Genomic DNA, 25,463 nt, shown 5'->3' on the forward strand with positions numbered 1-25,463 from the left:
TTTGAAGCAAGAAGCAGGTTTTTTATATTTCAGGTGGTTTTAATACATTTTGTAACAACTACTGAAGCCATTCCTGATCTATTTTATGACTAATACCAGATGTTTATTATTTTTGTAGTTACATAATGTTTCAAGTTGATTTATAATTTGTGACTTATAGTCACAGCAATATTTGTGCCAAATATATAATTATGTAAGTATTATGATTGCTTAAAAACAAATATCCTGTATGTAAATTCGGACACTCTACTATCACTTGTATGTTGGCTTAAGTCTAAGGGTATAAATAGGCATCTGGTGATAGTCATAAGTGATGAAAAATAGAAAGGACTGAGTTTAAAAAAAGAAAAAAGTTAAATGGGAAACAGAATGTTTTATTAATAACAATGGCAAGATATATTAATCCTACACATGCCTTTTGGCAAAGAATACAGATTTTAGGTGGCCAGAGGGTGGTTTTTATCCCAATTAAGAGGTTTTACGAAGCCTGAATTACTACAAGCTAAATGAATTTGCATGAAAGAGCTCTTTTCTTTTTTTTTTTTTTTTTTTTTTTTGTCTTTTATTTCCCTTCCTTTTTTTGTGGATTTTTTTTGTTTGTTTTGGGTTGTTTTGTTTTGTTTTGAGTGAGTAATTTCGGATTAAATTTAATTTTATGATTGAAACAATTTTGCCTGTAAAAGTTCCAGGGTCCCACTTACCATGCACCTTCTGTGTTATGTACCTGGTTCAGAAAGAATCATGTTTCCCTCCTCACACTCTCACACTCATGCTCTCCTTAGACTTAAGTAGGGAGCTTATGACTGTTAGACCTGTCACTGTAGCTTTAACTAGAGTTAAGCTGCCAGCTCCTTGAGCAGTGAAAACATTTAGGAAAAAACAGTGTCTTACTGTGGCTTTCTTAGGAGGCTTAAGCAAAAAAATACTATTTTTGTCCTTGCTTAGAGTTTCAGCAAGAGATGGAACCAAAGCTCAACTGTCCAAAGAGGCTACGACTCCACATCAAGCAAGACCCTTGGAACCTCCCCAGCAGTGTTCGGAGCCTTGCCCAGAGTATCAGAAAATTTGTTGAAGGTTAGTAAGAACAACATGTTCATAAATAAGCACTTCATTAATGATACAGAGGGAAGGGGAGAGATACAGCTGCTTCCTGCTACCTCTAGGCAAGATTTGTGGAAGACAGTGTAGTCTACAGGACTTTTTTGTACTCTTAGTAACAAGGTTAGTGGAGTTTATCTCAGCTGTCTTGTGCTTACCCTATTGGCTTTAGATGCTGAAGAGAAAATAGTCTTCTGACAACTGAAAACAAAGGAACCATGTGTTGTATGTGGTAGGTTATTTCAGTTGCTACTGAAGTCCAGTGGGCTTGACTGATTTGTCACAGAAGTTCATGGGACTGATACACCAAAATGAGGCTTTTATTGAAATGAAACTATTTTTTTTTCACTGTCTTAACTGGAAAGATGAAGACTCTGCAGCTTTTGTTCTGTATCTTGGTCTTCTCTGTGCTTTTCTGGAGTCATTATGCCTCCTTCTGCTATAAAGCCATGGTTTTCACTTAATCCATCCCAGCTGATGCTGTCACTCCTCCTCCTCTGCCTCCCTTCCACCACTGTATAGAAGTTACCAAGTACTCTGCTCCTCTTCACCACCAAGTGACAATGTGAGCTGAGGTTTTGTGCTTTCTCCCCTTCTTCATAAGAAAGTTCACTGGCCTTTCCCCTTCAGAGTATCTTGCCTGTAATTTCTGCTTTATTTCCTGTGCTGCTTGATAAAGAAACAGAAATAATGAGTGAGATTATTTCTAAAAAGATGCTTGTACTAGGAGCCTACGTGGGAACAAAAACTTAGGTCTAGCTTTAAATGATTCATGTGTGTGTGTTTAGCTTCTTCTGTTTGTGGGCTAATTTCCACAATGTCCCTTAAAGAAACTGTTAAATATCAGATCAGTGGGAAAGAACTATGTGATAAGTTTTATTATGATGAACTTCCAAAAACCAGACAGCCAAAGCAAACAAACTCCTCCCTTTCTGAATTGAGATACATCATATTTTCAGACCCTGGGTTAGAAAATTATAAAAACAACAACATAAATATCTCCTCCTTGGAGTCAAACAGGGTGGGTTGACTCTCCAATACTAAGAATACTTATTTTAGTTTAACAGTGGCTGTCACTGAGTGAAAAATCAATAAATAGTTTTGAATCCTTTTTTTTCTACAGGTCCTTCTTCAGCCTAAACCAAATCAGTTTCAAGTATTAATCAGTGTTTCTTTCAGAGTTGAGGAGGAATGGAAATATGTCTTGAACAGTCCTTCCTTACCCCTTTTCAGAAGCTAAGCTTACCAGACCATTTTCACGTAACTTGTTTGCCCATGAATAGAATTAGCAGACCTAACCCATTTTAACGTTGGTCATGTACTCTCAATACTGAGCTGAGATTATTCAAAGTTTTGTGAGAGAGTTCATCAAGGTCCAAATGACTTGCTGCCTCTCTGTAATATAAAAATTATTTTTTACTATACTCAGCTCAGTATTGAGACGCAACCAGCAGCTGGATTTAACTGAAATCAGATGAACAAGAAACAGAATTAATAATGTTTTTAACAGCTAAATTTTGCCTTTGCATCTTCATTTCTTGGTTTCTTCCTTCCTGTCTTGCCATCATACATTGTGTTCACAGCTGGTCTGGATGTCTAGGAGAACCACTAGTACTGCGCCGAGCTATTTATGGCTGAAAACCTAACACGTGGTACAGAGACTCATGTCCCCGTTTCTTCTCTTATTCACCTGATTTAGGAAAAAACCCAAAAGACATCACCTAATATGACTGTTTAGCTGGGCTTATGGGAACAAGTTGAGAAATGTTGTCAGGTTTTAGAAGAATCTTCCTGGGTTTAAGTGAAAGGCAATATTTCAGTAATTGAGGAATGCAGATTTATTTTTCTCTTCTAAGAGGAAGTAGTCAAAGGAGACCACGAATTCAACTTCACTCACTGGGGGGGGGGGGGGGGGGGGGGGGGAAGTGTAATTAAAACCTCCAGTTGTTATAAACATACTTAAACATTATTGCTCAATGGTAAAGTAAGGATGAATACAATAAATTCATCTCCTTACTGAAAACTGACTCTTTTTTTTTTTTTATAAAAGTGTCACAGGATATTGTAATTTTTTATTCATTGTTCTGTTGCATTGCAGAATCTGTTAGATTAGATTGATTAGTGCATTAAAGCAGGAGACATGGCAGCCTCATAAAGATGAGATGTTTTAAGTCCTAGATACTAAGATTACTTTTATTTATTTTGTTTAATAAATATGAAGAAATGGGAAAACTCAGAATGCCTTGGGGATGATTGCTGTGGTCTGTCAGTTTTCTGTTTATTAGTGTTGGAATTGGGAGTACTATTAAAAAAAATCATGAAGCTTTGCACAGATTTAAAAAGAAACACAAAAAAACCCCCCAAAAAAACATAACCAAACCTTCCTTGAGAGTAAAATTGAAATATAGCCAGAGATTGCTTTGTCTCATTTCATTTGACTTATCAGATCATTAGAGAAAGAAAAAATTTCAATTGTTATGGTAAAAGGCAGCCCTAGAAGGCTAATCTAGTTGCTAGAATTGAAGTTTTCTGAAGTAGTATGCAGGTTCTGGGAGGATTTATCTGGAGCTAAGTAATTAAGAAAAGAATGAAGTTACTTCTTGGCTTGACTGGGCCTAATAAACTGTTAACCCAGTAAAGCTAAAGATAAGTTGCTGGCACAGGCAGATCTTTGAAGGTGAAGTACCTGATTTTGGTGGAGAGGGCAGTAGTCAGGGCAGGAGTTGGACAGCCACCAAACAGAGGAAGAATAATGTAGGTAGGTGATTGTGAATCTGTGTGGGATATATAACGTGAGAATCGGAAAGCACAGGAGGAAAAGACTGGAGCAGGAACCAGAAAAATGAACGAGATGGATGGAAAGGAAGGGACTCAGAAGGGTGTTAACAAAATAAAGAGGAGACATTTCTGTCGTTGCTTTTTCCCAAAGGAAAAACAGGTAAGAATTTGATCAAAAGAAGAGATGTTGTGGAGAAAGCCAGATTTCTAGCCAGCTAGTCATGTAACTACATGAGGAACTGCAGTTGTGTTTCTAGCACTGTAATTTTAAGTTTAAACAGTACATACGATGCAATTGAGAAAGTGTGCATGTATTTTAATTTAAATTAGGAGTGACGTGTGAAGGAGCCTTTCAGTTACTGAAGGTATAAAAAAAGTATGTCAATTTAAATCATAAACCATGCAGTGCAAAACCTCAGTCTTTTTGAAATATTTTCAGATGTAAAAAACAAAACAAAACTAAAATCTAGCCTTTCACGGCAAATACCAGAATAGCAGAATAACGTGTTTTTTTTAATAAAGTACAAAAGAATGTTTAAAAATAAAAGAACCTGAAGGCATCAGAATCTAAGAGAAATTGCTAGGGAATTATTCTTTTTCATACAACATGTAGCAAGGAGTGAGAACTTCCATAGCATTTTTTATTTGCTGAAAAGCAAGTGATTGACATCCAAGGTTCACATCTAACCCCAGGTAAGTAGACAAATAATCTAAAAACAGTCTTTTGCCTGTGGGTATATTTTGAAGCAGAAAATACTTATAGCAGTGATAAAAGAGAGTTGCAGTGTCCTGTGATTTCCCCATAAGCAGGAAATCATTACTTATAGATACCTCAAATTCTTTTAAATTCAGAGATCCAACAAATCTTATGTAAAACAAGCTGCAAGTAATAGCCTCATTGTATCTAAGTTATTCAGAGAAAAGCTGCATTTCCCTACACTGTATTTTCAGTTACCAAGTTATGTTTGGACTCCAAGATGCCAAGTTACTAATCTCTCTAAGTTGTGGTTTTTTTTTCAAAAGACAGAAGGCTAAGGCAAAGACCTGGCACCAGGAATTTTTAGGAATAACTATTAATTTAAGATGTCTGGGTGTTTGTATTTGAGACAATGTGGCAGTAGCAGTGTAGGGGGAAACACATCAAATTATCATATTGTTCATATAGCCAATTTCAGCTCTGCTTGGGCACTGAGCAGGGCTTTGAATAGGACTGCAGAGAAACTTGGGGGTGTGAAAGAAAGTTTGGAAAGATGTGAAGGCATGTGGAGTAGTGTTGTGTTCCTCCAAGCAGTACCTGTAGGACAACTGATGTGCTAAATGTTTGCCACTCTCTAAGGTTATGGGAGATTTTTAACCTGCAGTGCCTGCAGCACTGGTTAACACATTTAAATTTGTGCTTTGGTACATAAAGTGCACTTCCTTCAGCCTGCCTGCAGCCTTTGGAAAGCAGCCCCTTCCCAAGAAAAACATAAAAGGTGGTGGGAGGAAGTGTAAAGAGATACAAACCCACATGCTTGCCAGTGTAAATTAAGATTTTTAAAAAAATTTTGTACTTTTTTACTTCATAGATTGTTAAATGAAAATAAATTTTTGAAGCAAAATAAAACCCTGAAGGCTGGGAGTAAAGTTGTTGTGTTTTGCCTAAATACTTTGGCCTACATTAAAATGAGGACAATTTGAGATTTTTTGGTATGAGCAAAAGAGTGCAAGAAAGGGAGAAGAAAGAATTGGGGTAGTGTGGGAATCAATGAAAGCTGGTCTTGTTTTTCAAAGTTTTGAGACTGGAATTCTTGCTCTGACCAGCTGGTACACAGGTACTCTGAGATAGTAGTTGCCTTTTCATGTGTCTTTTTCAGTGATGGTGCTCTTGATTATTATCAATTTTTATCAAGTTGTATGTACAATTAAAGTTGAAGTTTAGACTTGTTTTGTAGGTATGAGTTGAATTGTTTTGTAGGTATGAATCAGGACTGCCTACAAGAAGTTGGAGTTAAGCTGGTATAAAATGAGAAACTGCAAATGCATTATTATGTTGATGAAAACACTTTTAACCATGACCTCAAAATATTTTCTTTTTTTCTTTAAGAGGTGAAGGCACGAATACTCTTGGCACTTCTAGAATATACAGGTAATTTTGCTTGCTTTGGGAAGGAGAAAACTGAATGTGGATGGTTTAAGATCATTTTTGCTTTTGAACAGAAATACTGTGTTTACATTAAGGAGAAAAATCTCAGATATGGTAAAACCGGATAATCAGCAACTTCATCCCACTGTTTATAGTAAGGATTCCTGAAGAACACAATTCCAGATATTTTTAACAAACACTGCACTTTTTTTTTTTTTTTTTTTTTTAATGCAAAATACCTTATCTGGTCATTTACTCTAGATCTTGGCAGATGAAATAAGTACTAAAGACTCAGCTTTTGCACAGTGTCTCAGCTGCCTTTCTTCTTTGGGCGTTTTCTTATTTGCTGTTTTTCTTTTCATTCCCATCTGCTTCCAGATTTATGTTGCTATTTTAACCCATGTGTTTCCGTTACCTCTTTTTAGAGAATATTTAAATTCCTCCTTTCTGGAAGGACTCTGATTTTTCTCTGTATTCTACTATCATGCCATACAGCATACAGCTTAAAAGACATGAAATAGGGGCATGTGTCTGCGAAATAAATGTCAGTGAATCAGTATCTAAGAAATAGTATCTATGGCACAGGTTTCCCTACAGTTTGTACATGTTCAAGTAGGCAGCTCATTTTTATAAAGGGGAGTATAACCTTTCTTTTGTCAGATTTATTCAAAATATTAGAAAAGTTTTTGGTAATTCCTCAGTTATCCTAAAATAAGGAATGAGTTGAGAAAATATCCTAGACTTGATTTTTTAAAAGCAGTTTTCCCTATTTATGTTGTTTTGTAAGTTGGTAAATTCTGTAGTTTATTTTTTATAAAAATATATTTTTGTAAACGGACCCCAAAGTGCTCTTGTATTCAGTATCTGATGTTCAAGTAGGATTAAATGAGATTTAGAAATGTGTTTGAGACAAAAGAGGGCTGCTTCAGAAGCAGGAAATACAGAGGAAGTCAGCTGCTGTTAGAGAGAAAGAGATAAAGTTCAGCAAAGTGAGGAAACAATGTGTGTTGGGCTTAAATCCTGAGCACTGCTGTAACACTGGAAAGTTTTTGACCATGGAGAAGCCAGTGGGATTTTTGAATCTGGAGATGCGTGTAGTTTTTAGAGACGAAAATTCTGTCTGTACTGGATTTGCACAACTTGAGAAAGACAGAGAGGTTGATTTGAATAATCAAAAAAAAAAAGCACATTGAGTCACAGTGCATAAATAATAGTGATTTGACCACTTATGGAAAATATTCCCAAGGTTCTGAGAAACTGTCAAATAGAATAGATATGATAGCAAAAGAGTGTTCACTATTATCAATAGCTGAGGAGAAGACTGAAGAAGATCTCAGAGGAAAATAGACAGAATGAGGTTACTTTGAGAAATATTTGGAGTCCAAAAAAGCACATTTTAAAATTTGGTAGTAACTTTGTGAGTACCGAATAATTTCTGCTGACTTATCCAGTCATCAGAATTCTTGTCAGCTCCATAGAAAAGTTGGAAAAAGACCTAAGCCTCTTAGAGGCAGAGGAATCTAGTAGCAAAGACAAATATTTTAGGCTTTGGAAAGACCTCTGGATCACCTGATCTGCTTCTCTTGCTCTGAGAAAGATTAAGTCTACCTGTACCATTGTGATTGATGTTTGCTTTTAACAGCTTATAATGATAAAATTAGTTGAAGACCTTTAGAAAAGAGAAGAAGAAAGAAGCACTGAATATTTATTGTCACAGTTTTGTTCTTTTTTGAGAATATGTTTCCCTTTCTAATTCTTTTGACCTTTAGCTAATCTAATACCCGTGCCCTTCAGAATAAATTGGCAGGTTAGCTAGTCCCTAATTTAAATGAGCTGCTAATGTTCCATAGCCGTCTACCTACAGACCAGTTGTGGACTTTCCTGACACCATAAATATCTGCTGTTTCCTGGATATGTGATGCTGCTCTGTACTTATTTTATAGATTCATATTCATATAAATTTTATTTGGATAGATTGTGTTCTGGGAGCAATACTGTGCTTTCCAGCAGTCTTCATCTGCCCTCCCCAGCTGGTAGCTGTGGAGTCGACCAGATGATGCATTCATGTTAAGAGCTTCTGACTATCCTTGCTTTCTGGTGAAAGGTAAATTTTGTGGGCCCAGCTTGCTCTCACATTGCAGCACAGAGATCTGACTCACATCCATTGTCCTGTGACATCAAAAGTACATAGAATTTCTGGCATGTACATTAAAATCTATGAGAGAAATGTACGTTGTTTATGAAGAAATACTTTAAATTCCAGATTTTAAATATGTATAAATATGTAATTTTAGTATTAGAACATAATATTTTAATGAGGAAAATGCCAGATTTGGTGGAGTACTGTTAACTAGGGATAACATTAGACTGTAAACTTGTAATCTGCTTGACATTAAAATGACAGGGTTTTTAGACAAAGAAAAAAATTCCAGCCTAATTTCTTTGCTGTTAACTCATCTCCTGCTTAATTTTGCCTTTTCTCTTTTGGCTTTTGCACATCACAGATAGCGAGATACAACTGAGGCGAGACATGGTCTTCTGTCAGAGCCTGGTGGCCACAGTCTGCGCGTTTTCAGAGCAGCTAATGGTGGCCTTAAATCAGATGTTTGACAACAACAAAGAATATGAAATGGAGACTCTGGAGGCCAGCAGAAGGTGGTTGGAACAGATAGCCAGTGCGGGTCTTCTCCTTCATTTCCAGTCCCTGCTCTCTCCAAACCTGGTAAGACTCCTCAAGTGTCATGCCTGGTCGGAACCACTTTGATTCCCTGAACCAGGGATGTGATTAAACAGTCTTAGATGTAAATCTGATTTTCTGTGTCCTTTGTGCTTAGCTTGGTACTTAGTTAGCTGCTATTTGGAAAAGGTGCAATTCAGATAATTACAGGTTTGGGAAATGCTTGGTTATGATTTGGGAAATACGTTTTCCACAAAGTATTCTGTTTGCTTGGAGTTAGCAGATAATGAGTTTACCCTTGACTCCCCACTGCTATTGTAGCTGTTCCTGGGGATTGAATGTAGTATTAGGTGATAAGCAGAGCTTCATTTTGCGATAAGCATCAATACAAGATAAGTAAAACACCTGGTTTAGTTAATTTTATCACCCTTCCCCCTAAAAAACTATAGGTCTGTAGTTGTTGAAGGTATAAACATGCTGGTCTGTTTTGATCCTGTCATATGGAAAATCCTTGTAGCCTTTCAGAGTAATTGGAAATCGGCTGTTTCTTCGCAAGGCTTTGGCAAAGAGCCATGGCTTAAGAAACAATTAAAAATGGGACATGGCTTTGTAGTCCCTTAATCCTCAGTTATCCAAAGTGCTTCTTTAGCTATTTAAGATGCTTCTCACACTAGACTGGTTCTGCTGACCAGAGGAACTGTGAAACAGTCTGCATAGCCTGCTCCATGACAGTCTTCTCTACCTCTGGAGTTGTTCACTAAAAATAAAACTCCATGTAAATAACAGATGATGTTCTTAGTATCAGAGGTGTTATTTCCTCTCCTTGTCTGTCTCAGCAGCAAGTTGCTGACAAGTTGACATAAGAAACTTCAGAAGCAGAAGAACTTACCAATAAAAAGAAATGTATTTCTAAATCACAATCATACAGTCTTAGTCTATGCTATTGTTGGAGAGCACTGCCTTAAGCTGGTGTGACCAACTACCTCACAGGCAGTTGAGGTACATGGGTTTGCATGGGCGTGTCAGGACAGTGTGTGCAGCTTACAAACAGATAAAATCAGGGCCTCAGAGAAACAGGGGAACTCTTTATCCACACGAGGAGCATATGAAGAAGGCACTATCCAGGAAGCTTGGACTCATGTCTTAATGCTTTTTGACAATGTGTAGCACCAACATGTCCGGGTGGTGCAATACTTAGAGTACAAGAGTTAATTCCATTGGTGCCTGCCTTGTGTTTTTCCATGTGCTTTGTGGTCATGTTATCACAAAGCTACTGTTGTCTTTACAGCACTGAATAATTATATATTTTCTTTCAAGATTGTAGTGATTTCCTTTGTAGTGAAAATGTGTGCTACGTAACTATTTTCACATAATCAGATATCAGCAGTATGCATTGTCCAACTGAAAACAAAGTTCAGTCTTTTCTGTCTAAAAGTTCTTAACCAAGGGAAATGTATTTAAATGCAGCTTTTTCAATACCTTCTCGGCACTATTTGGCTTACAAATGATCCATGTTATTTTAAACAAGGGTATTTGAAGGAAGTTACACTCATTATGGCCAGAGTTCAGTAAAGAATGAGGAGTTGTGCAAGGGTTTCCCACGCTGCTCTACGGTGTTCACACCATTCTGCTGACAAAATCACTCCGTCCATAGACTGTATGAACTGAACCACGAGACAAGATATTTGTAGCAGATTTGCTTTTTCATAAGTACAAGGGGGGATGCTATTTCACCATATAGATCAGGGAAAATCATGGGGTTTTTTTGTTCTGTCCTATCATTCTGTAAACTATAATTTATGGTCAATTTATGGGCAGCTCTTTATTATTCTTTGCCATCCTACTGTTTCAGTTTTTAGAGGGGGAAAAATACATTCCTCAGATTTCCTTTTGGCTCTTGCTAATCTAAAGTGCCAGGCGAGGGCTTTATAAAGAATAGAATTACTTTAAGTGATTATTGATTTTGGCTGTAATTGCTCTGCATATCTAACTCAACCATAATTTTAGATTACTATTTTCCTTTTTAAAGATTCACTTAAGTGTCTTGAGAAATCCTGGATCTCTTTAACTATCTCTTTAGCTCAGGGGCACACAAAGTGAGCTGTAGGTGAAAATCAGAATATTGGCACATCTATGTACTTGATTTGCGTCTAGAGTTTTGTAGTTGAAGGTGCAAGTCACCCTGAGCTGTACTTTTTCTGAGCTTCTGGTTCAATTATTGGTGCTTAGAGTGGACACAATAAATTGTTATATGTTGCTCATAAGTGAAGTCCTAAAGTTATGGAATTTTTAAAAGAAAATTGCTAAAAAGAAGAATACAATTTTCACATTTCCCTTCTGTTGCTTTACAAGCTAGACCTGGTGGCAAAACAAGGTGCTAAGCTCTGGTGTCTTACAGAATAATGACAGAATTATTTGATTAAAAGACATGAGAAATAATGGTAGCTATAAATTACCTATTAATTTACTGTGTGAAGTGATAACATGAATTTTGATAACTTTAACTAGTAATGAAAGGGAAAGTGCCAATAGAAATGAAGATGTTTACCTCATCTAGGAGTTAAATAGGTTATACACTGCAGCAGTGGGATGTTGTGCAACATTCTGTAGTTAATTTTATGTCCTGCTCTCTTATATTATTTCTGGTAGGGAAAACATCTGGCTGAAATGACCTTTCTTTTTATTTTGCCTTTTTTAGGCTGATGAGCAAGCTATGCTAGAAGATACATTGGTTGCATTGTTTGACTTGGAAAAAGTTACTTTCTACTTCAGACAATCAGAGCCAGAACCACTAGTTGCAAGTGAGTAATTAATATCTGGGCTTTACTGGTTTTGTAACATTTTTTATTCCTAGAACACCACCTCCCACAGGGAAATCTTACATAATTTGGAATTATGGAGACTAAGTTAATGTATAGATCTCCTGATACTCTTAGATGTCCTAAAATACAGCTATCACTGGTGACAATGCAGGATCATTATCTGGCAATGTCAGTAACCTTGGGGGTGAAATTGTTTGCTTTGCTGAACTTTTCATTGGGAGTATGTGACTGCATCAGGAAAGTCCCTGAAAGACCCAGCTGTTATTGAAGAAACGTGTAAAAATAGCTTGAAGGTCTTGGTAGGGAAATGCAACCGATATGAGATGGAGAAGCATAAACCCCATTTCATTTTGTCCTGTGAAAAATAAATAACTCTTTGAAGAGTTCGTTGAAAGGGCATGGCAGACACTGTGAGGATGGCTTTAAATTGGGCAAGAAGATTGCTCTGAGACCTGCTGCTGCAGATTGTCAGGGTCCTGAACCCTTCCTCCCAAAACTTGCCCAACTCAGCAGGAAAGGACTGTCTTTGCAGTGTGCTGTTCATACCCTTTGCTCATTTTCAGCCATTCCTTTATTAATATGTGTTCAGCCAGTAGATATTTTCCTTAAGTGAACTTTTTTTAGTGAGCAAAAAGGCCTCATTTTTTTCCTGTCTCATAAGTCCCCTGGGAAGGGAGGAAAGCATGTCTGCTTCACATCAAGCCCTTCTGAAACAATTCCTTTGCTGGATTAAGACCACACGGGAGACAACTTCTGCAATAACCAAAACCAGAAGACACAAAGCTACTCCACAAAGCTGCCTGTGCTTGGGAGAATTCAGTAGCACAGGGCTGATAGGTAGGATTTAGCTTGTGTAAGGCTGTAGTTATTTTGGTTTGATTCAAGTAAGGCCCCTGCTCAGAGTGTTTTAAAAAGAAGCCCTGCTACACTAGGTAACACCATGGAAATGCAGTTACAGGAGGGCCTCCTAATGGGGAGTTAATGCTGTACCTATGTCATGAACTGTTCATATTGCAGGAGCTTTCAACTGAGGTGTCTGTGCTAATAAACAGAAAGTCCATGTGTTCAAGGATTGTAATGAATTCTGTATTTTCTTTTGGTTTAAATGCTGTCACCACAGTCACTGACTATGCTTAACAGTAGTCAAGAAATAGCAAATTATTTTTTCAGTTATGATTCTGTATAATTAATAAGAGAAAAGAAGTCTTTTTCTTATTACCATAAGTAGTGAAAAATGTTCCTTTGGAATCTTTACCATTTAGGTACAGTGTGATTTATGCACACAGTAAAAACCCCTATGTAATAATAATACTAATGCAAGTCACTGTGTCTTGTTGTTACTCTTTTCAACTTGGAGACTTATCTATGGAAACAGTGTGTAATGAAAAATACTGAATAGTGTGTCTGCAGTGATTGTTTTATCTAACTGCATGATATTTGGGTGCAAGAGTTTCTGGAAAAGAACGTGTTGTTATTTACAATCAAATTGTAACACTGACTGTATTTTTAGATTTACCAATCACATACCAAGCAGAAGGAAGCCGGCAAACACTGAAGGTTTACTTCTACCTTGATGGTTACCATTTTGAACAGCTTCCACAAAGGCTGAAGAATGGAGGAGGATTTAAAATCCACCCAGTACTTTTTTCACAAGGTAACTCGAGGCTAAATTCCCCCTGCCCTGCTTTTTTCACATCACAGCTAACTCTCTTTAAACCCCCACTTATTTACTCTGATTTAAATAGTCTGTAGCTAAGGGTACAATACCTATATTTAAGTATTGTTAAATGTGGGCATTTATTGAGAACTTTGAATTAAAATGTAAATTGAAGAAATTATGATGTCTGTAATAAAAAAATAGAGGCATGGGTATAAATTTCTAAGTTTATGCCAGTTACAGGATTCCAACAGCAAAGAGTGAATCTTCATTTTTTGTTCTTTTTAGACTTTAATGGACAATAGTCAGACCATGAAACTTGCCCTTAACAGCATTTTGCTTTTCAAATGCTATCGTAATCGTTTCTCATTACTTCATATTTGAGGACTAAATTGTTATCCCCCTGAGAATTCTGTCTCTTGAAAATGTTATGAAGAGTTAAATAACATTTTCAGACTTATGTAGTTATTGCTCTGCAAACATTACAAAGTGAGGAACGGTGGCACTGATGCTCAGACTGTTCATAAATTACAGGCAGTCTGAATTAGCTGCAGTGTCATTACAGTCATCAGGAGCGTGAAGTTTGCTGCACTGAAATGGTGAATGTGAGCTGCTGATTGCCTTGAGCCGCCTTTGATTTCACAGGGAGCTGAAAATACTCCATACCTTGTGAAAGGCTTCCAGGGTCTGTGTGGAATAGGCAGAAGTCAGGCATACAAATGAAGTTTCAGAGGGGAGCTTGGTCTCTGATAGACAAGGAGAATGTAAAAGGAAATAGTGCAGAGAAATATAAATAAATAGCTGAACTTACTATAAAGGTAAAGCACACAATTTTTATAAAAAATAAGGTCCTTGAAGTCTGATTTTTAAGCAAACTAATAAAGACTTCAGAGGATTTCTTTTGAACAAATTTATTTCAGTCATAGGGAAAAATGAGAACACTGAGCAGGAGGCACGTTTCAGTACAGTAGACAAAAAAAAGTGCTTGAGAGAGAACAGAAAATACCTTGGTTCAGCTGAATTCCTGGAAATACTATTTTTTTGAGATTGAGGAGGGCATTTGGTGTGCTACGGGATTTATTTTGCAAAATTTTTTCCACTTCTGTTTCCAAAAGCCCAAAATATTTGGTTCTTAGGATAAGCATCTTTGTAGTCAGCTAAAGGAAAAGGGCAAGGATCCATTCAAGCATTTACATCTGCTTAATATTTTTCAGTAGAATAGAAACTTTCTTCTTTCTTATCAAATTTCTTCAATTTTCAAGGATTGTCCTCTAAAATAGTCCATTGGACTCCAAGAATAAGAAGTCCTGGATAAGAATTTAAATCCTAGTGTTTAAATCATTATTTTGAGGGGTTTTTACCTCATTAATGAGTGGATTGGGATTCTAATTTTTACTTCTTTCCAGTGAGGTTTGGCTGAGCTGCCATCAAACTAACTCAGTAGATTCCCATCTGTAACTGAAATTTATTAGCTACAAATGTAGAAATCTTATTCAAGTTTCTCCATGAAGTGGATTTTTGCTCCCCAATCTAAGCATAGGTAAATTGTTTCCTGCCTAAAATACAATGGCTTATGATATTTTCAAATGGAACATTTAGAAAATCATGGTTTTGGAATACTTTGTCAAGGCATGGGTCAGTGCACATCAGCCTGTTTATCTCTGTGTTTCTCTATTCTGAGTGATATAGCTCCATGCCTAAAATTGTAAGTCTACATGTTTACAGGATTGGCACTATAAAATTTTTTGAAGGTTTTTTTTTTGTTTGCCCAGGCCACATTATCTATCCCTCCATTTGGGAAAACCAGTTTTGTTCAACCACATACCCAAGTGTGTATGCATTCAAAAGGAGGCTGGTTTGCAGGACTGTGGCTGAGGATGTTAAGATATTGCTATTGGCATTTAGATTTCTCTATTTCCTACTTAGACTTAAGATCTCGGCAATAAATTTAAAGACACTATTTAAAATAAAATTCTATTTTTTAAAAATTGCTACTTAGTGTCTTAATTATGTATGTTTTAAAATTTTTTAGTTTTTCATAGAGTCTTAGAATAATTCCGATTGGGAGGGACCTCAGGAGATCTCTATTCCAACCTCCCACTCCTAGCAGCAACATCTGTGACATGAAACCAGGTTGCTTGGGTCTCTGAGAAGTAGGATCATGCAAGCACCCAGGGACAGAAACTGTACAACCTCTTGGGTAGCCTGTTACTCTGTTTAACTGCCCTGAAGGTGAAAAAGGAAAAAGTTTTTCTTTCTGTTGAGTTGAAACGTGTCTTGTTTCAATTTATGTTGGTAGTCTTGTTATGCCAGCTTGTACTGTTGAGAAGAGCCTGGCTCTTTATGTGGCCCTGCACTTGGGTGTATCCACTGCTTGTGCCAGTTTGGTATTAGCTGAAAACTTGTCTTACCTCCTGCATGTCAGTGATAAACACACTGAGCAGTAGAGATACCTCTGATGCTCTGCTTGTAGTGGGCCCCTGGGCAGACCATGTCCCATTAGCTACTACCATTTGAGTCTACTCTCTCTTCCAGGTTGCTTTCCCAATCGGTTACTCTATGTCTTCAGACCATAATATCCTATCTTGGATCAAAGAATACTATAGAAGACGTGTTTGTAAGGAAAGCTTCCTTACAAAAGAACTTTCTAATATATTGGGTAGAAAAATGTTAAACCCTTCAGAGAGGACAGGGACAAAGCACACAGCATGCGAGTCCCTGCCTGCACCTGTGAGCATGGCCCCACAGAGGCAGAAATGTGTGCTCCTGCCAGTCCTCACAGATGACTGAGTTTCCTGGTTGGATAATCTAATTGGATAAAACCAACTTCATGCCAGCAGAATAAGCAGTAGGGATTATCAATTCTGTTTGTGTTAACATGCTGTTGTGAATGGAGTTCAGTGGATATTTTTGTTTGAGCTTCCTCGTGTGACTTAGAACCAAAGAAGAATCAATTCTGACTGTTGAAACTTAATATTTTTCACACAGAAATAGAAGTACAAACTGTGAAAGCACAGAAGGGGAGTGCAATTTGCATGTTCTTTTACAATGAATGAATTATTTATTAACTGGTCATATTAAGCAGTACAAGCAGAATTAATATTCTGTGTGCAGCTGAAGCTGTAAGGCGGCAGCATGTTTCCATGAAAACTCTGCTTATGGCTTGCATTTTCTGATGGGGTGATGAATTCTTAGAATGTGTTTGGATTACTAAGGTGGCAGTGTTCCTAATTGTAAAGTCTTTCTTGCTTCTCCACAAAAAATCTTATTTCACCAAGAATTGGTGTTTATGTTATAATGTGGTTGACCTCTTAATGTGAAGATCTTTATATTTCCAGTCCAAATTTTCATAAGAATCCCTTAAGTTTTTGTTTGGTTTCTGAGTTCTTGTAGCAATATTCATCCTTGGTTTGGTGAAATGAATACAGCAAAGGTGGACACACCACAGACAAGTATTTGACTTCACTTACCTGATCCTTGAAAAGGAACTTCTAGGTCATTTTCAGAGATCCAGTGAAATTTGCTTTACTTGATGTAGAAGAAGGTACTCACATTATCAGTGGGTATAACTAGAGGAACCTCTAAGTAAGGTGCTCCACATCTCCCAAAATGAGGCTTCTTGAAAAGTTATTAGGTCTCCCTCTGTGAAAGTAGCTGTTAAATTGATCCTTTATTTCCTCTACCCATGCTAATTCTACTGTTTTCTTCCAGGATATATCAGAATTAAAACCCACATTTGCATTCACAAGGCAGGAATACTTTAATTAGAGAAAAGGAACTCACATTAGTGCTCTCCTTTATATTTTCCACAGGGCAAGAAATAAAATTTTTCTTGTAAATGAAATCTTAAAGAGAGATCTGTATGAATTTGATGACATATGGAAACAGCTCAGCAATTCACAGTAGGGTCATGGCCTCAAGGTTAAAGAGTAATTCACTTGTGTGTGAACAAAACTACAAAGAAGGCAATTACTAAATGTTTAATACTGATCTTTCTCTTTTCCGTTCTCCTTTCTCTTTTCACAGCATTGGAGAGCATGGAAGGATATTATTACAGAGACAGTGTCTCAGTGGAAGAATTTCAAGCTCAGATTAATGCTGCCTCACTAGAAAAGGTCAAGCAGTATAACCAGAAACTACGGTGGGTAATAAACCAACATTCCTGAAATTAGCTTACCAAGTTCTGCTTTTCAATTCAGTTTCTGTGACACATCTTTAAACTGAAATGTGTTATATGGTGGTTCGATTTTGGTTCATGATTGAATAAGGTCCAAGATTCATGATTCTGACTTTTCTGATTTCTAAACTGTTAAGTTACTTTTTAGGAAATTGTTTTCTCCTGAAAGCTTTAGCTGTAATTGCCTCCAGGTTGTTGTACTAACACATAGAAAAAAGGGAATGTGTACTTGATCACAAGAGGAGTATCAGAATTGCTACACATTATGATCTGATTTTACAGACCATATTTACCTAATTTCTACAGAGTAGGACTTGAAAAATAATGTTCTTTTCCAGCTCTTTCTCCCCACACCCCACCATACTAATGGGAATACAAACATATTTGGATACCTGCATCAGCATTGGCTATGGATTACAGAGTGCATACTTGCCAGTATATGTAGAAATTACGCAGCTGTGTATTTTGTTAAATATTTCATTAAGGAGGTTGCACATAAAGACAGAATTTCTATTACACAAAATAATCTGTTATGAAGTAAAGTAAGGAAAATGGGTACATAGATCACTCTTGTCTTACTGTGTCTGTGAAAAACACCTGTTTAAGTATTCTTACTTGCCACTGAGTTGAAGAGTGCAAAGGACTGTGGTAAAATCACATGTATCCACTTCTAAAATTCTTTAATCAGATGGAAGTGCTATCATTTCACTAGAAGGATTAGGCAGTTTATAAAAGCAGCAGAGAACAGGAGTTAAAAAACCTCAAGGACAGTGGAACAGGAGTTAAGAAAACTCAAGGAAAGTGGGGAAGGGGGAAGAAGATAAATGAGGGTCTTACTGCAATTCCTTCACCTGTTGGTCCTCTTTCTGGAAGATTTTCTTCATGGATCTTGCAAAACTATTTCTCTAATTTGTTATTTAAGGAGTGGGATTTCTAGATTCTGTTTTAATCTAAGTATTGCTATTGCAAAAGTGATTTTAAAGCCAATTTTATTAAATGAATATGATATATTTAATTTTTTGTGTGACATCCCAGTGCACTTGTATGTCAATGACAAATGTATTTATTTAGTCTGTTTTCCACCTTCTTACATTTGCACTTACTTGGGGAAAAAAGTGCCTCCTGAGTATTTATGTGACAAGGCTTATGTTGTCAATCAGTTTTACAGAGAACTTTGGTCATGCCAGCATTTGGCCTAGATGAAGTCAGGTAATGCCAGAAAGAGATTCTATCAGTTAGACCAGGCAAGACTTTTTGTGTTGTTTTTTTCTTATGAATAGGACCAATTTAACCTCCCATGAAAATCCTTAAAATCAATTCTTCCTGACTCTATGCTCTAGTGTTCCTTGATCTTGCTGATTACCTCATGTGTTAGGTCCTCCATTCATTCTGTAGTTATAATGAGGGACATTCCTCTTTACAGTGTTGTGACTTGCAGCTCTGTTGAGTTGCTAAGCTCCAGCCTGGTTTTGCAAGAAGTTACTATGAAAAAGTTACCCATGGTAGTTTTTGTTAATGATATCTCTGCCCAGTCAGAAGAACAGGAAAAATTTTATTGTTTTTTTCAGCTCTCTAGTGTCTGACTAGAACATTCAGTAATTTATTTGTTTGCTTTCTGGTGAACTTTACCCATTTCTTAAGTGCATCACAAACAGCTTCAGGAAATAACTGACAAAATGTGAAGGGGAAAAACAGAAAAGCAAATGCTTCATTCTTGTTCTGCTATTTGCTAGCCTGTGTAGGTGTTTGGCCAGGAGTATCTAATGAAGTAACTACAGCAGCAAAAGATATTAACATTTGGGTAATTGCTCTAAAGAAGAACAAAAAAATTGAATGAATATTCCCTGGAAACATACTCAAGTGCAATAATACTAAAATGCTTCACGTGGAAGAAATCCTCTGTGCAGCACCTCTTAATCAGTAATAAAAACGTCATTTGAGACAAAGCCCATAAGCCATTCTTTCTCCATAGAAAAGGGATGTGTTGCTTGCCTGTGAGATTACTATCTGATGACCATTTTATAATCTCTCCATCACTACAGCAGCCAAAACCAAATCGGAGCAGCAGCTATGGAAAAAGTAGTGGGAGAAGAGGATGGGGACTATGGGAATGAAGTGACGCTGCAGCCCAAAGCATACATTGATGAGAACTCAGGAAACAATTTCATCTTCTCTCACTCCTGATGCATTGAGTTAATAATGCTCCTAAAATAATGTGAAATAGAAGAGACCCCTTGGTTGTGTGTGGTCCCGTTTGCAAACAGAGTTGTTGGCCTAGCTTGGTGTGTACCCAAGCGGAAGAGTAAATTAAAAAAATGAGTACTACCTTTGCTCAGCTACTTCTTAATTTCTTGTAGTAAAGTCTTGTTAAAGTTTGAGTACATATAATATTTTTGGGTGGCGAATCTCATCCTGATGTGTGCTTTAAAAGAATTAATTTGCAGATTATTTATTTGAATGAATCAGAAGATATATTAGGAAATTCTTAGTGGATTTCAGGAAGGATAGCTGTAAGTCAAGAAGAAGAGCCTTTGCTTTTATTGCAGACCTTGAACCTTTGCTTTTATTGCAGAGGTCATTCGTAATTACAGAACTCTGACCAGCTTTTCCACAGTTTCAGAACTGATGCAATAAATCCAGGTGCAAAACTGTCCTTGAGACCGATTTCAGCATCATAAGATCTTCTGTCATTCATGGTTCTTGCTTTGGGGCTTTTGCAAATACTAGCTCAGCTATGAAATAGTCATTGATAAAATTACCATTTTTATGGGAATGCATGAAAGACAGTTGAAAATTGGTTATAGAATTTCATGCTTATGTGGAATGGAGGAAATGTCCCTCCATCCTCTGTAATGGACTTAACCCTAGCTATTTGAATCTTATTAGTAATATAATGGAACTTCTATTCTAAGATCAGCTCAAGTTGAGTTCTTCTACAATTCCTGAGGCAACATCATCTACACCAGCAGTATGTAGGAAGTGCATTATTGAAATAAAGATGTTATTTAAAGAAAGCCAACCAAAAAACCAATACGTAGTTCATGAAATTTCTGAATCTCCTGAGAGATTTTCAGCATCTAACCCACAAATATTCTTAATCATGATGGATTTCTTTTTGAATTGCACTTACATTTATAGTTCACCAATTCTGTTTCTGTGACACTGATAAGGAAAATAAAATTATGTTCAAATTCTGTTTTAGAACTGAGCTGGTGCTAGTAGTTGCTAGCAATGTAAACTGAACCTGATCAAATTGTTTGCTAATGAGAAACATTCAGTACATCCAAGTGAAAGTAATTAGGTCAGCAGAGATTTTCAAGATCTTTATTACTATGTGTTTGATAGCTCAGCAGTCGTCTTCTAATTTAGAAGGGGACTAAAAAGAACCTATGTATTTGACCTCTATGGAGGTCAGTGTTAAGTGAGCCCTTTCTGCATTCTCATTCCTCCTTCCACTTGTCCCCATCTTCCTGCTTTGGTCCTCCTTGACTTTCAACTAGCGCAGCCGGGGGCTTGTCACCACAAGCGTGCCCTCGGGCAGAGGGGATGCAGCGTCGGCCTCCACAGCGGCCTCGCTCAGTGGAATCGGCGTGGGATGGGTGCGTGCTCAGTGGAATCGGCGTGGGATGGGTGCGTGCTCAGTGCAATCGGCGTGGGATGGGTGCGGGCGCTGGCTCCTCCTCAGAGGAAACACGTCGGGCAGCCGATGGATCAGGCTCGCGTTAGCCCGGAGGCAAAGGAGACGGGGGGGGGCTTCTGGTGTGAGTTCCAACAGGTTTATTGGCAGCAGGGTCCAGGGACCAGAGCAGCTGAGAAGACGCGGGCTCGCCCCTTTATGGGGGGGGTGGAGCAAGGCAGGGAAAGAGAAAACAACCAATGGGGTACAAGCAGAGGGGAGGATACAATTTTTCAGAACAAATGGGGAAAACAGGGAGGCAGGAGTCATAACAGGGAACCAATTAATAACTAAAAAACGGAAGAACTTTCTGGAAGAGGGGGAGGTACTTTAGGATTGGGAGCCACCCAGGGGGAGGTAACCTAGATCTCAGTGATCTCTTCTGGTGACTGACATTTGATGGCTTCAGTCCGAGAGCAGGCTGAGCCTCCCAAACATTCAACCCGGCTTTTTCATCCTGAATCAGTGCTTTTGCTGTTACAGATACCAGACATTATTTTGTTTCAACAGTGCAGGACACAATGGTGTTCAAATCCATAACTACTACAAATGCTGATAGGAATAACAAAATCTCACAAATGCCTTGTATTTACTCAGACTGCTTGGGTGATTTAAGTACTGTCTTGAAAGTCTTGAGTCATGTAATTGTAAAAACATGAGGGTAAACTTAAAGCAGTAATGCTTGGAAATTGCAATTTAAGAATCATTTATTTAAAATACATTCTGTCCTTTGAATATGGTCTTTATAGGTGGTAAAGGTCTATTTCCTGCAGTAAGGTTCAATATGCTAGCTATTACTGCATTGCATAGAAATAAATCTTATGGTAATTGCTGTGATGGTCAGATTGGTTGTGATGCAAGCCTGCTGGAAGCTGCATGGCCACAACTCAGCCAGTCTTTGGACTGAACAGTAACTTCAAAGTAAAATATTTAGTTGGATATGAGAACAGTTTTTATCCTTACAGAAGTAGGGTTTGGGGTTAGCTTCCTGCAAAAAGTAAGCCATTCTTAAAAATGGGCTTTTAGTGTAGGAATGAAAATTTCTGGAATGTTTGTCCAAGTCATCAGAGGTTTGGACTTGCTGGCCCAGGATGGGACTTGGAGTGTGCAGAAGGAAGCTTGCTCTTTCAGGCTTCCTGTTATTTAACACTTTATCAGATTAGCTTTTTTTTTTTTTTGCTGGTGGTGGCAGGGGTGGTTTTTTTTGTAGTGTGAATTCTCGTTCAGGGTAAGAGCTGTGTCCCTCCTATGACATTCTGTTAAAATGCAGTTTTCTACAGGTGCTTCTGGGTAGCTGCTTAATCAGAAAAGTTCAGGCACATCTGTGCTTTAAGAGTTTTTTTCCTGGATGTTTCTGTGCATATAAGGGATGTATCACAAAGGCAGAGAGGATGTTCAGGGCACAGGTCATTCAGCAGGGTGCAGGGCTGTGGCTGTACCAAGCCTGCTTCCAGCTTCTGTGTCTCTGCAGTGTGCTTTGCTTTCATTGTTGACTGCAGGAGCAAACTGTGGTGGTCTATAGGTGCTGAAAACTGCACATCAATATATGTGCTTGGATTCCAAAACTGTCTGAGCAGATAATTTTTAGCCAATAAGAAATTAGAGAAATCAATGGCTTTTAGATACATGAGCATTTTTAATGCTTCTGCAGAAAGCTGTGCTTGCATTTAGACATCTAAACACCTTTAAAATTTGTTTTCTGATGTTATGGTGTCTAGGACTGGGAATGTACAGAGGAAATGAGAAAAATAATAGATGAAGATGAGGTCAGGAGAGCTCTGCTTTTCCATTAATTTTCTCTTATCCTCAGCATGGCACTTTCTTGTGACACCCCTGATTACATGATGACCCAGTTCTTTCCTCCAGAGATAGGATCATGCTGTGGGAAAGACAGCTGAGGGTTGCTGTATGTCCCCATAACTGGTGTGGGTGCTAATTACCACTGTGTAGTAATTAACTCGCCTGTACATCAATAGAGAATGAAAATCTGGAAAAAATGTTCCTTCCTTCCTGCCTACCATTCTGTGTGATTTGGAACTATTCTTTGAAGTCAGCTGTGTCCAGGGTTATTGGCAGCTACTTCTGTAGCCTGTTGTACAGCTATAATAGAAGAAAAATTAAAGCAAGCAGTAAAGGGGGAAAAAATTGTGGATTTTTTTTGAGTTTTCTTGGTGTTTTGTTGGGTTTTTCTCCCTATGTTGTTGCTTTCTTGGATATCATTTTAGGAGGTAAATGCAAGTCTGTTATGCTAAGGAAGCAATTATAATCAGTGAATCTAATGACAAATGATTTAGCTAACTACCCTCATTATATTGAACATCTGATTACACTGAACGTAATATTTGTCATTTTAAAGAGTTTCATTTACAATGTAACTTCAAACAATTTCTCTGTCTGAAGCCTGCTGTACTTATTTTATGTCATAAGTAGTCCTCCACAGAGCAATGGCAGATTTAATTAAATTCTTTATTCAGGGATGTTACAATTCATTAGGTTTTCACGTTGTTGGGTTTTCTTGTTTCTTTTAATTTTCAGAAAGATAAGAAAACAATTTCTGCCCCTAGAACATGCAAACATGTAAGAAAATCTGTCTGAGGAATGTAACATCTTTTTTATTTATACACGCACATATACACGCACAACAACCTCTCAAGCTGCAGGCTTCTTGGCAGGATGAGGTTTGCTGTATCCTGTATAATTTAGTCAAGGCAGAAAATAGATGTGATGGCACTCATGGCTTCAGGCTGAACTAAAATTCTCTTCTAGTTACTTTGCTGTAAATGAGTTACAATGACATAAAGGACGTATCCACTTAAAGGTAGTTAATTAATATGAAAGAAAGAACTTGTTTGTCTCGGAAACAACGTGATAAAGCCTCAAGGCAATACCTGCATTAGCAAAAAGACCAGATTGTATATCAATTCCTGTAGTAAATACATTAAAATCCACCTTAAATCTGACAGATTCCTTGCCCCACTGTTTCCAGTGGAAAGCTTTTCCAAAGCAAATGCTCATGTGGTCAAGAAGTTTATTTTGTTTGTCCATGTGCCACTCTTGTCCTGTGATGAGTCTTTCCTTCATGTCTGCTCACTTCAGTGAGCATTAATGAGCAACTAACAGTTTTTGTCATTGCCATCAAATTCAGAAAAGTGATGTGAGGAGAGTTATGGGTTTCAGGGAGTGATTCTGTGATAAGATTTTCTTTTTGTTACAGTGAGATATTTCTAAATCAGGTGGAAAAACAGTTTTCCTGTATTCGGTACTGCCTATTTGATACACAGCTTTGTGTTCAAAACAGCAGCACTAAAGCTGGACTGCAATACTACATAGACAGATTTATCATGTATTTTGTATGACTATAAACATTGGAAATCTAATGACTCTTGGATTTTTAAGATGTGGTTCCAAATGTCTAGAAATTTGTGGCATAACTCTCTCTAAATGCAGAGCCTTTATGAAGGAGAAATTGAAAATCAGGCATTCACTCTGGAGGATATAACAAGGAAATAATAGCTAAGTTTTTCTCCTGATGAACTTAGTGAAAAGTATTTTAGATAGAACAGAAATTAAGATTCATTGCATCTAAGTGAAGCAAGACCAGAGAGAGAATAGAGAGATCCTGGAAAAAGTAAATTAAATTTGTCTGGCTGGTCTAAAAGATATTACCAGATGGCTGGAATTGAGCTTTGGGATTTTTTTTTCCTTTTTCAGTGCTGTGCTCATTTTGCGAATGTAAATTTAATTGTTTCTTTAGACTTTTGACAGAGTATGATCAGTATTTGTTATCAGTAGTGTTCTGTAATTGAAAATTATGTGTCTTGGTAGATTATACGTGCTGACTCTTTGCTCACTGAGGTGGACATCAGGTTCATCCTGCTTTCTTTATCCTCTGCAAGCACAGAGAATGTGTATCTGCAGTTATCAAAAGTGGAGCCTTTTCTTTCACTCCTGCTCCCTGATAGGAATCCAGCCCAAGCCTGCAGTAGTCGAAAGCCTAACCGCATGATTAGTATTTGGCATGTTGTCCCTTTCAAAGTGTATTCCATGTCTGGAATATCAGGAGCTAAAAAGGAGACATCCACTGTATGAAAGAGAAATGTGGAAGAGATTACGTAGCATCATTTGGTTCAGTATGGATTTGGCTGTTTGGATAATGATGGAAGAAGCAGAAGGGCTGCTGTAACTGGTCTGCGGTCAAGGAACTTCCTTTTCACATCACAAATAGGATGGTTTCAAGTGCTCTTGGACATAGGTAGAGATGCTAGAGACTAAATTCTGGATAACAGCTTGCATGTGAAAAGTGGGGAGTGTCACATAGAGCAAATTGGATCTTTTTTTCCTGTTTCTTTTGTCATCCATGACTTTCTGTCTTCACATTTCTATTCTCACATTTATGTAACTCCCTCCTTTGGTGTTTAAAAAGGTTTAACAGTAAGGCTGTGAAAGGCCTGCT

The 25,463-nt window shown here is 37.6% G+C and overlaps 1 protein-coding gene across 1 annotated transcript in view; it reads left to right on the forward strand.

Moving 5' to 3' along the window:
• PREX2 (phosphatidylinositol-3,4,5-trisphosphate dependent Rac exchange factor 2) overlaps window positions 1-25,463 on the forward strand; it is a 175,277-nt gene that overhangs the window by 114,947 nt on the left and 34,867 nt on the right. Inside the window, exons 33-38 of the mRNA XM_069004907.1 lie at window positions 946-1,074; window positions 5,963-6,004; window positions 8,506-8,723; window positions 11,377-11,479; window positions 13,011-13,154; window positions 17,184-17,298. Of these exons, the coding sequence (XP_068861008.1) occupies window positions 946-1,074; window positions 5,963-6,004; window positions 8,506-8,723; window positions 11,377-11,479; window positions 13,011-13,154; window positions 17,184-17,298 (751 nt within the window). The remainder of the gene's footprint in view (window positions 1-945; window positions 1,075-5,962; window positions 6,005-8,505; window positions 8,724-11,376; window positions 11,480-13,010; window positions 13,155-17,183; window positions 17,299-25,463) is intronic.

Source organism: Aphelocoma coerulescens, chromosome 2 (genome assembly GCF_041296385.1).
Source record: "Aphelocoma coerulescens isolate FSJ_1873_10779 chromosome 2, UR_Acoe_1.0, whole genome shotgun sequence".
NCBI classification, from domain to species: Eukaryota; Metazoa; Chordata; class Aves; order Passeriformes; family Corvidae; genus Aphelocoma; species Aphelocoma coerulescens.